Source organism: Tupaia chinensis, unplaced genomic scaffold, assembly GCF_000334495.1.
Source record: "Tupaia chinensis unplaced genomic scaffold, TupChi_1.0 Scaffold000274_1, whole genome shotgun sequence".
NCBI classification, from domain to species: Eukaryota; Metazoa; Chordata; class Mammalia; order Scandentia; family Tupaiidae; genus Tupaia; species Tupaia belangeri.
Genome location: NW_006159756.1, coordinates 2,780,141 through 2,792,360, shown reverse-complemented (window position 1 = coordinate 2,792,360; position 12,220 = coordinate 2,780,141). Strand labels below are relative to the sequence as shown.

The 12,220-nt window shown below is 43.4% G+C and overlaps 1 protein-coding gene across 2 annotated transcripts in view; it reads left to right on the top strand.

The window, feature by feature from the left end:
* PAFAH1B2 (platelet activating factor acetylhydrolase 1b catalytic subunit 2) overlaps positions 1-12,220 on the top strand; it is a 39,097-nt gene that overhangs the window by 457 nt on the left and 26,420 nt on the right. For both annotated transcript variants that reach the window (XR_334750.2, XM_006149982.2), the window contains exon 2: positions 10,342-10,429. Coding sequence is in view for 1 of the 2 variants with exons in the window: in XM_006149982.2 (XP_006150044.1) it covers positions 10,349-10,429 (81 nt within the window). In the remaining variant the exon portion in view is untranslated. The remainder of the gene's footprint in view (positions 1-10,341; positions 10,430-12,220) is intronic.

The window sequence follows — 12,220 nt, the reverse complement described above, 5'->3', positions numbered from 1 at the left end:
CTGTTCGCTCCTTTCAGCGCCCATTGTAACAACTCTGCCTGCCCGGGCGAGCTTTTGCCTTTTCCCTCCATCTCTGGGGTTGAACCTCTGACCCTTCCCTTCCCCGGCAGCCGCCTCCCGTCCGAGGCCAAGGCCAGCGCCTCTGCTTCCTGGCCGAGCACTTTTCCAAGCCCTGTTGTTGAAATATCTCAGCGCTTTGGAAACCACTCCGATGCTCCTGTCCTGTCTTGTATGAAGAGATCCCTGTCTCGCCTCGGGAGGGATTATTTCCTAGAAGGCTCTCAGCCCAGCGCCTTAATTCAGAGATGAGGCTCGGGAGGTTGATCGACCCAAGGTCACCCCACTAGTTAAACCTGACAGTGGGATAGGGTCTTCTGGATGTTTTTCTCCCCCCGGTCCACATCCATTCGCTAGATCGAGGCCTTCTGTCTGGTCTACAGGTTTGATTGACCCGTTGCACGGTGACTCATTATTCTGCTTTCCATAGCTCCCAGGCCGGCCTCGCTGTCGGTAATTAACATAGAGACCTTAAGAAAAATAAACACTTGACGCTTTGGCATCTTCGTAGAGCCTGTCCTGGGGAAGGGAAGGACCGAGACCCGCCCCAGGAGCCCCAGGACCTTGTGCACCGCTTTAGGTGGGGTGAGCAGTGGGCAGAGATGTGGATGGAGAGGAAGGAAAAGGGGAGCCCAGAGGATTGTTTTTGTCTGGGATGTGCTGTCTTTAGGTTCTTCTCCTGGGCACATTGTTCTGACATAAAGGTTGCCTCCTGGTGGGGGAAAAGGGGAGGAGTAGAAGATCATTGTGCTTTCATTTGATGGCTTCGCGTTTGATAATAAATTACGGTGGGTGGCGCTGAAACCAGGCTCCCCACCCACCAGCCCACCGAGGCAGGGTGCCTGGGCCGGTCTTCCTCTTCGCAATCAGCCTGCCAACTCGCTCCGAAACCGCATGAGCAGCCTTAGATCTGAATGGAAACGTTCGAAGCCATTTGATTCTTGGTTCAACTTTCCCTTTCCGTCTGTTTCCTGGTTCACACTGATGAAACAGCCACCTCAGCTTTATAGAGTTTGGAACTCTTTGTTGTTGGAAGTGGTTTCTGACTAGATACACTGCAGTCCGCTGGTCTGAGCTTCAGGAGTTACGGGTGTTATATGGCACAGTCCAGAGTAGGTAGAGAAGATGGAAAATGAGGGCAGTCTTGCAAGGTGCTTTCCTCGTCTTGGAAGAAAGCTTTTTTTTTTTTTTAGAAAGAGGTTTTTGCTTTAGGTTGTGTGCATTTGCCAGAAAGACAGAGAGAGAAAGAGAAATCACCCCCCAGGGGGGGATGGCCACGCCGAAATCCCTTCTCCATTGTCGCTCTGGTTCTTGGGCACGCATGCACATGCACCCAGCATGAGTTTAAGCCGCTGGGTCCAGGACTCGAACCACAGTCAACTACATGGGAGTCCAGTGACATAGCCATTACACCAACTGCTGGTCTTGAAGAGAACTTATTTTAATGGACAATTTCATTTTCCCTCTGCTAGTGAATTAATGGAACTTTGTTCTTCTAACTTTTTCTCTCCATTCTGTTTGCTTTTCTTTCTTTCTAGAATTATTTCATTTAACTTTATTTATTTGTTTTAATTTGACTAAAGAGGGACAGAGTGAGAAAGAGAGAGAGGGGAAAAGTGAGAAAGCAGACCACCAGGTCCGGGACTTGAGCCGTGGTTGGCCATGTGGGAGTCCAGTGCCCTTAACCACCATGCCGTCTGCCGGCCCCTCATTCTGGTGGCTTTTCTAACTCAGCCTGCCATTTATGATCATAGAAATTAATGACTTGCTGCATGGGACAATAATTATGAATCAGTAAGGTGAGATGGGAGCCAAATCCTTCCCTTTTGATATTTTATGTATTTATATATGTATGTACATAGGTGTGTGTATGTATGTGCGTATGTATACACACACACACACTTTTCTCTTTAGAGAGAAATTTCTGCTATAGGGCACATGCACTTGCCAGAGACACAGAAACAGTGAAAGCGAGAAATCACCCCCTGTGGGGATGGCCATACTGCAATCCTTTCTTTTGGGAATTTGAATGCCATACACATGTGCCCAGTGTGATTTTCACGCCACCAGGTCAAGAACTTGAACCGCATGTAGGAGTCTAGTCCCTTCACTATTACATCACTGACTGGCTCGTCATCTTACATTTTTATTGTGAAGACTGTAACAGTTTCTTTTATCTAACTCCCAAATTATTTAAATCCTTTTAATGCATAGTTTTCCAGATTTTACATTTCTAGTCTGGTTCTTAAGGAAAAGATTGTAGTTTTTCTTTTCCTGATGTTTGGAAATGTTACCAAGCTGTGGGCATCAGTAAAACTGAAAGCTACTTTGTATTGTAAGATTCTGATTTGACAAAATAATACAAAATCCAAGTGTCTGAAGCACAAAGACACGTATTTTGCTTAGATGCTTTGCCCTTGCAGAAGCAGCAGCATGACTTTGTGACCACCTAATGAGGAGGATTTTGCAGTATTCTCTCAGTTCTTCCTGCCTCATAGCTTCAGATAAGTGATACTTTGTTCCTCAATTGTCTGTCCTTGTGTCTTTTTCATTTTGTCCATGAAGAAATTTAGGATTGAGATGAAAGTGCTCTTCTCGGGTTATCAGAATAAGTTTCGGTAGAGGCAGTAGAAAATAATGGGCCAGCCAGTAGCAGGGTGGTTAAAGCAGCTGGATCCCGCAAGCCTGACCATTCGTTCAAGTCCTGACTTGGTGAATTGAAAGAGCGCACTGGACGGATGTGCTTGCTTGCCTGAAATCCCAAAAGGAGAAATGGAGGAGACTGGCATGACCATGCTTCAGACATGCTTTCTCTCGTTCCCGGCCTGGCACCTGCATGCATCCTCGATCAAGTTAATTTTTTAAAAATATAAGTAAAGTGATTTAGTAAATTAGAATTTATCACTGTTTCACATAGTTTTTTTTTTTTTCCTATAAACATAGATCTTATTTATATAGTTCACTGGTCTTGAAAGCAGAATACACATGCCTTTGGGCACAATATCCATTAGAATATTAGGGAAAACTTAGGGGTTTTTTTGGATTCATTTTTTAATTAAAAGAGAAAAATGATGGGCCAGTCAGTGACATGGTGGTTGAGGCAGCTGGATATTATGTGGCCAATTGCACAGTTTGAGTCCCTGACCTGGCAGTTCAAAAGTATACTAGGCGTGTGTGTGTGTGTGTGTGTGTGTGTGTGTGTGTGTCCAAAATCCTAAATGGAGTAGAGGAGAAGGGATTGTGGTGTGGCTGTACCCCATGGGGGTTGCTTTCTCACTTTGTTCTGTCTCTGTCTCTCTCTGGTGAGTGCATGTACTCTAGTAAAAAAATAATAAATAGGGGACCAGCAGATGACGTAATGGGTACATCACTGGCCTCCCATGTAGTAGACCACGGTTTGAATCATGGACCCAGTGGTTTAAAACTCACATTGGGCGTGTGTGTGTGTGTGTGTGTGTGTGTGTGTGTGTTCAAAATCCCAAGAGGAAAATGGAGAAGGGGTTGCGATGTTGCCATTCCTCAGGGGGTGATTTCTCACTTTCTGTCTCTCTCTCTGTTTTTCCAGCGAGCACACGTGCCCTCTAGCAAAAATAAGTAAAAGTAAGAAGCAAGCTTTATTAACAATTTAACATGAACATTAATTAAGCTATTTAATTTATGAACAAATATATGCATATTGGGATGCATCTTAAAAAGATTCTAAAGGGACCAGCAGGTGGTGTGGTGGTTAAGGGCGCTGGACTCCCACGTGGCTGATCATGGTTCAAATCCTGGACCTGGTGGCTTGCTTTCTTACTTTCCCTTTCACTCTGTTCCTCTCTGGTTAAATGAATGAATGAATGAATGAATGAATGAATGAAGTTAAATAAAACAATTAAAAAAGATTCTAAAATGTTCTAAACTTTGAACCCTACTAACCAGAGCAGCCTTTCACTCCCATTCTTTAGTTCCCATCACGCTTCCCTGTTAAGGAGCTTCTGGCGCCTCTTTATCTCCATTGAGAGAGCTGTGAGGCAGACTGTTTCATTCCTACTTAGTATTTGTTTGAAACTTGTTTCACTGGGGTGGCCCCTTAGCACAGTGGTTAAGAGAGTTCCATCCCACATGGCTGACTGGTTCAAATCTCTTCCCCAGTGACTTTTTTTTATTAGCATTATTTATCATTTTTATACATTCGGTCATTATACATAATTTAGTTTGTAAAGAGATTTTACCCAACATGATATATGCCACACAGCAGATGAGTTGACTTTTAAAACATGCCAGCACCCCAAATCTTGATGTGATGGACAGATGAAGGAGAGTGGATCACAGCGTGACCACGCTCCACTGCCCCCCACCTCCGTGAACACACATGCCTTCTGGCAGTTAAAAACAGATTTGCTGCTCTTCTCGTTAGCAGCCTGAGGTGATTTTTGAAAATGGTTCACTATCACTTGACCCAGAGAACCCCACAAAGGCATGCAAGTCAAGAGGTTCAAATCTTCATGTTCACTTTAAGGACACTCGTGAAACTGCCCAGGCCATCAAGGGTATGCATATCCAAAAGGCCACCAAGTATCTGAAGGATGTCACTTTATAGACGCAGTGTGTGCCATTCTGTCATTACGATGGTGGAGTTGTAGATGTGTCCAGGCTAAACAGTGGGGCTGGACACAAGGTCGGTGGCCCAAAATGAGCGCTGAATTTTTGCTGCACATGCTTAAAAATGCAGAGAGTAATGCTGAACTTAAGGGGTTAGATGTAGATTCTCCGGTCATTGAGCACATTCAAGTGAACAAGGCACTAAAGTTGCGCTGTCGTACATACAGAGCTCATGGCTGGGTTAATCCCCCTGCCACATTGAGATGATCCTCACTGAAAAGGAGCAAATTGTTCCTAAACCGGAAGAGGAAGTTGCGTAGAAGAAAAAGATATCCCAGAAGAAACTGAAGAAACAAAAACTTATGGCTCGGGAATAAAGTCAGCATAAAATAAATGTAGATAAAAGGAGGGGAAAAAAAACAGGTTTGCTGGGGCTGGCAGGTGGTGTAGTGGGTAAGGGCACTAGACTCCCACATGGCTGTCTAGTTTGAGTACCGGACCTGGTGGCTTGCTTTTTCACTTTCCCTCTCTTTTGCTCTCTTTCACTCTGTCCCTCTCTGGTCAAATTAAAATAAGTAAATAAATAAATAAATAAAGTTAAATAAATAATTTAAAAAAATAAAAACGAGTTTTTCTCATTGTACATTCTATCCACTGGCTTTTTCTTTTTGAGTCATGCAGAATAAACTTAACATTCTTTTCTGTTAATCTTCGAATACTGTCTATGCTCTGTGTGTTCCTTTTTCTGTTTTTCTTTCTTTCTTTCTTTCTTTTTTTGAGAGGTTTTTGCTGTAGGGCACATGCGCTTGCCAGAGACAGAGAAAGAGAGACAGAAGGTGAGAAATCACCCCCCCAGGAGGATGGTTACTCCACATTGCCTTCTATTGGGCATACACACATATGCGCCCGGTGTGAGTTTAAGCCACTGGGTCTGGGACTCAAACCACGGTTGTTGAATACATGGCAGTCCAGCGACATAGCCATTACACCAACTGCTGGTCCCTCAATCAGTTTTTCTATAGGTTATAAGCATACTCCTTTCAACTATTGATATTTGTAACATGGCAGGTGTTCAAATTCCTTACCATCTTGATTCATTTCTTCTAGGTGCCCTGTAGTGTTTGTTTGTTTGCTTTAGGGCACATATGCACAGGAGAGGGAGAGAGAAAAAGAGAAATCACCCCCTGGGGAGATGGCCACACCACAGTCCTTTCTCTTCCACTCTCCTCTTAAGATTTTGGGTGCACACACACACGCCTGGCATGATTCTAATGCTGCCAGGTTCAGGACTCAAACCATGAAACTGGACATGTGGGATCCAGTGACTTAACCTCTGTGCCACTTGCTGGCCCAATACACTCTTGTTTATCAAAATGATTTTTTTTTTAAGTATTTCATCAACGAAGCTAAAGTGTCTACATTTTGTCTTTAAATGGTAAAATATGTATTTGAATACTTACTGTTATGAAGGACCTTAAATTCACAGTTTGCTATCCTTGGTATTCTTTTAAAAAAAAAAAACCCAGGGATCTCTGGCAAGTGCACGCACCCTATAGCAAAAATCTCTTTTAAAAAAATCCCCAGGGAAAATAATTTCAGTTACACAATTATGTAGAGGGAGCCATCAAATTGTTTTTCTCCTTTTTAGTAGAATAATATTCTCAATTAACTCCGTCATTTAATTTTGCCTAAACAATACCTAATGGAAGAAAAATTTAAGTGTTTAGTGTGAAGTGTTTCTTAACACGTTAGGTAGGAAAATAAGAGAGGACAGATTATTTAAATGGTGGTTGGGTTTTTATTTTTATTTATTTATATTAAGATTTTTGCCATAGGGCTTAGTGCACGCACCGAGAGAGACAGAAAAAGAGAGAGAAATCGCCCCACCAGGGGGGAGAGCCAGTTTGCAATCCCTTCTCTTCAGTTCTCTGGAGATTTGCTCTGGAGATTTGAGGGCACAGACCCCCATGGTAATTTTCAGGCTGTAGGGTCTGGGACTCGAGCTGTGGTCGGCCATGTGGGAATCCAGTACCTTAACCGCCCCACCACCAGCTGGCCCTGATTGTATTGTTTTAGACCTAGTGTCATTTATTGGGTCGGTGGAAAGTCCCGCCCATTTTTGCATAGAAAAATACTCATGACTTTCCCGAGGACCTAATAGAACTGAGCTAATTTGTTTACATAGTTAGCATTAATATTGTTTGCCGCTGTAATTTGTTTAAAAGAATTATTTAACTTTTTAATTAATTAATTTAAATTTGACCAGAGAGGGACAGAATGAGAGTGAGAACAAGAAAGATAGAGAGAGGGAAAGTGAGAAAGCAAGCCACCAGGTTTGGGACTCAAACTGCAGTTGGCCATCTGTGAGTCCAGCGCCCTTACCACCATGCCACCTGCCGGCCTCCTTCTTTGTTTTTTTTTTGAGAGGTTTTTGCCATAGGGCGCATGTGCTCGCCAGACAGACAGAGAGAGACAGAAAGCGAGAAATCACCCCCCAGGGGGGATGGCCATGCCACAATCCCTTCTCCTCCATTCTCCTCAGGATCGTGGGCACACACGCACACGCGCCTGGCGTGAGTTTTAAGCCACCGGGTCCCGGACGCGAACCGTGGTCGTTGAATGCATGGCAGTCCAGCGACATAGCCATTACGCTAACTGCTGGTCCCCCCAGCCCCCTTGCTTCTATAATCTTGTTTTTCGTGAGTGAGGGTAGGCTGTAGTGTTTAGGGCTTGGTTCTTTGTGATTCTAAAATACTACCTTGGCAGTGCAGGGTATTTGTGTACTCTGTGTGCGTTTGTGTGTGCTTTCTAAGAAAGCTTAGCTGTGTTTAAGAACGGCGAGAGACAGACAAGAGTGCTCACATAGAAGATAGCCTTCTTTTCTGTAAGTCACAAAACCACAGGGTTTTTTTTCCCTTTTCCAGTGTTGCATTTGGAGCCTAATGTTTCTAGTGCGTATTCTCCAGTAGTGGCTGATAATAATCTGACAAATAATCATATTTGTCTTTTCAGAAGATTAGCGTTTATAATTTTTCTGAATTTCACTTACTCTTTCTCTGCTGTCAAATGCTGTATTTAGGCTAACAACAGTCCTTTCTCTTCCAAATTATTACCAAATTTTTTTTAGTGAAGACCTATCAAAGATAATACCTAGTAAATAAATTTGGCAAAAGCTATTGTGGGGGACCAGCAGATGGTATAATGGTTATATCATTGGACTCCCACATAGTCAAGCGGTTGGAGTCCCAGACCTGGCAGCTTAAAACTCACACTGGGTGCATGTGCTTGCATTCCCAAAGTTCTGAAAGGAGAATGGAGGAGAGGGAATTATAGCCATCCCCTCTGGGAGATGATTTCTTGCTTTCTGTCTCTCTGGCAAGCACACACACATGCTCTGTAGCAAAAAACTCTCAAAAAAAAAAAAAAAACAAACTAAAAAAAAAAAAAAAAAAAAAAAACACTATTGAGGCTGGCAAGTGGCATGGTGGTTAAAGGCGGTGGACTCCCACATGACCGACCATGGTTCAAGTCTCGAAGTCTCGGACCTGGTGACTTGCTTTCTTATATCCTCTCTTTCTCTCTCTGTCACTCTCTGATCAAACTGGGAAATAATAATGATAAAAATAATAAAAAAAGTTAAAAAAAATAATTCTTAAAAAAAAAAAAAAAACCACTATTGTGAGGGCCAGCAAATGGCATGGTGGTTGAAGCGCTGGACTTCCACATACTTCCACGGAGGTTCAAGTCCTGGACTTGGTGACTTGCTTTCTCACTCTTTCTGTGAGTGCGTATGTCCTGTAGCAGATTAAAAATAATAGGGGCCAGCAGGTGGCGTAATGGTTAAGGTGCTGGACTCCCATGACTGCTGTTCGATTCCTGGACCCAGTGACTAAACTCATGCTGGGCATGTCTCTGGTAACTGCATATGTCTTATAGCAAAAATATCTTTTAAAAAAAATGATGATGATCGGGACCAGCAGTTAGCGTAATGGCTATGTCGCTGAACTCCCATGTAGTCGACCACGGTTCAAGTCCCGGACCCAGTGGCTTAAACTCACACCAGGCCCGTGTGCATGTGTGCCTAAGATCCCGAGAGGAGAATGGAGGAGAAGGGATTATGGCGTGGCCATCCCCCCGGGGGGGTGATTTCTCGCTTTCTGTCTCTCTGTCTGTCTGTCTGGTGAGCGCACGCACCCCGTAGCAAAAACCTCCCAAAAAAAAAAAAGACGATGATAAATAAAATATTTTTCTTTTTTATACTGTAAGAGAGATTTTTACTATAGAGCACTTGTGCTCACTGGAGAGACAGAGAGACAGAAAGTGAGAAATCACCCTCCAGGAGGATGGCCACCCCATAATCCCTTCTTCATTCTCTTCCTGGGATTTTAGGCACGGACGCACATGTGCCCGGTGTGAATTTAAGCTGCCTTGTCAGGGACTTGAACTGCATTTGACTACAAGGGAGTCCAGCTACGTAACCATTACACTGGTCCCTCAAAACAAATAATTATTTTTAAAAAATTTATTGCAAAAGCCTATGACTGGTTTTGTTTTTCTTTGTAAGTTTATTCTTTCCATGAGTGAGAGACACAGATAGCACCCTAATAGGGCCCCAGTGCCATGATCTACCCCAGCTAGCCTGGATCATGGGCATGCATGTGTTTGCATGCTCAGGGAGAACCTGGAACCATCCCACTTGGGTTGGCCGTGCAGAGCATCACATCCTACTACTGTACCACCTTCTGGCCCCGTTGTCTAGTTTTATCATAATCTTTAGTACAGTTATATGTGTGATGTTTACTCTTTACTAGCAGGTGCATTCCAGTCACTGCTGTACTGATTTTTTTTTTTTTTGGAGAGGTTTTCGCTATAGGGCGCGTGCGCTCGCCAGACAGAGAGAGACAGAGAGAAACATAGAGACAGAAAGCGAGAAATCACCCCCCAGGGGGGATGGTCACGCCGCAATCCCTTCTCCTCCATTCTCCTCTCGGGATCTTGGGCACGCACGCACACGCGCCCGGCGTGAGTTTTAAGCCACCGGGTCCGGGACGTGAACCGCGGTCGACTACGTGGGAGTCCAGCGACATAGCCATTACACTAACTGCTGGTTCCCACTGCTGTACTGATTTTTAAATGTATGATTCTAGCAGCCTAAAAGGCTCTCATGTAGATTTCATTGTACTGTATTTTAATTCTTTGTGTCACTTGGTACTTATGGTAACCTAATTATGAAAAATTAATACCACTGTGAAGTACATACTTGGAGGAGATTTTATTTATTTATTTTATGTAATGCACTGTTCCTAAGCGATATCAAACCTGTCTGTAAACTTAGTGATACTATATTTATGGAACTTAAGCAGTCATGTCCTGGATTCATCTTGTTGAAAATAAAGCCCAGTTCACTTTTTAGGTGAAACTACATGAAAGTTAAATTAGTTTTGAAAGTGGGCCAGCAGGTGGCATGGTGGTTAAAGTGCTGGACTCCCACATGGGCAACCATGGTTCAAGTCCTGGACCTAGCGGCTTGCTTTCTCACAACCCCTCCCCTACACCCTGTCTTTCTCTGGTCAAATAAATAATACTAAATAAAATTAAATAACTGTTTAAAAATTATTGAAAGCGTGACATATAGTCTTTAAATAAGTGGTAAAGGTTCCTATTAATAAATGAAACATGACACAGCCATTTTTCCCTCAGGTGTAGAATGAGCCAAGGAGACTCAAACCCAGCAGCTATTCCACATGCGGCAGAAGATATTCAAGGAGATGACAGATGGATGTCTCAGGTAAAAGGACGTGCATATGTATTACTCACATAGGTGGATCTCCTCGCTTTCTGAGCCACAAAGGGATGGTTTTTAATAGTTAGCAAGAATTTATGGCTGTAAGTAAAAATGTGTGATAGAAATGCTGTGTCTATTGACTGGCCTGGGGCTAGAACCGATGTCTTGATAGCTAAGTAATTGCCTACTGTTCACCTTAAAAGATACCAATGTCATTACAGTATTCTTTTTTTTAAATAATCATTTCATTTATTCATTCATGTCTTTTTATTTGAGCAGGGAGACACACACACACACACACAGAGGGAAAGTGAGAAAGCAAGCCCCCAGGTCTAGGACTTGAACCATGGTCAGCCATGTGGGAGTGTCCAGCACCTTAACCACCATGCCACCTGCTGGTCCCTCATTACAGTATTCTTTTGTTTTGTTTTGTAGGGACTTTTGCTATAGAGTGTGCACGCTCGCTAAAAAGAGAGAGACAGAAGGCAAGAAATCACCCCCGGGGGGATGGCCACACTGCAATCCCTTCTCCATTCTCCTCTTGGGATCTTGGGCACGCACGCACATGCACCCAGCATGAGTTTAAGCCACCGGGTCCAGGACTCGAACCACGGTCAACCACATGGGAGTCCAGTGACATAGCCATTATGCCATCTGCCGATCCCATCTTTTTTTTTTTTAACTTTGTTTCCCTCCCCCCAAAGAGTTATTTATTCAACTTTATTATTATTATTTAATTCAGCAGAGAGAGGGAAAGGGAGAAGGTAAGTTGCCGTCAGTGCCCTACCTGCCACATCATCTGATGGCCCCAAGCTTTTTTATCTTGAAGTAATTTCAAAATTATACAAAATGTTACAAAAATTGTAGAAGAAATTTCCAATATTCTTCACCTAGTCTACCAGTCGTTAACATTTCGCCACATCTGCCTAATTACTCTTTATTTGTATATGTATCTAAACTACTTTGTTTTCCTGAACCATTTGAACATTAGTTGGACTCAGCATTCTCCTTTACTCCCAAATATTTCAACACATTTTACAAGAACAAAGACATTTAAATATAACCATAAGGTAGTTACTGGGGCCAACAGGTGATATAGTGGTTAAGGCATTGGATTCCCACGTGGCTGACCACAGTTCAAGTCCCAGACCTGGAGGCTTACTTTCTCACTTTCCTTCTCTCTCTCTCTCTCTTTCTCTCTCTTAAATTAAAAAAATAATAATAAAATAATTTGGGGGGGCGGCAGGTTTTTGCTATAGGGCGTGTGCGCTCGCCAGAAAGACAGAGACAGAGAGAAAGTGAGAAATCACCCCCCAGAAGGGATGGCTCTTCTCCATGCTCCTCTCGGGATCTTTGGCATGCACGCACACAGTGAGTTTAAGCCACCGGTTCTAGGATTTGAACCGCGGTCAACTACATGGAAGTCCGGGGACATAGCCATTAGGCCAACTGCTGGTCCCAATTAAATAATTTAAAAAGAGATAGGTTGTTTTTTGTTTGTTTGTTTTGTTTGTTTTTTAAGAGGTTTTTGCTACAGGGCACATGCGCTCACCAGACAGAGACAGAGAGACAGAAAGTGAGAAATCACCCCCCAGCGGGGATGGCCACGCTGCAATCCCGTCTCCATTCTCCTCTCAGGATCTTGGGCATGCGCACACAGACGCTTTCGTAAGATAAGCCTGTAGTTTTTCAGCCAAAATCTGTACTTTTCCTTTGAGTATCAGAACGGTCACTGGCAGAATGATTCCACTCGTGGAGCTGAATTTCACACCTAAAGATCTTAGTTGTAGCAGC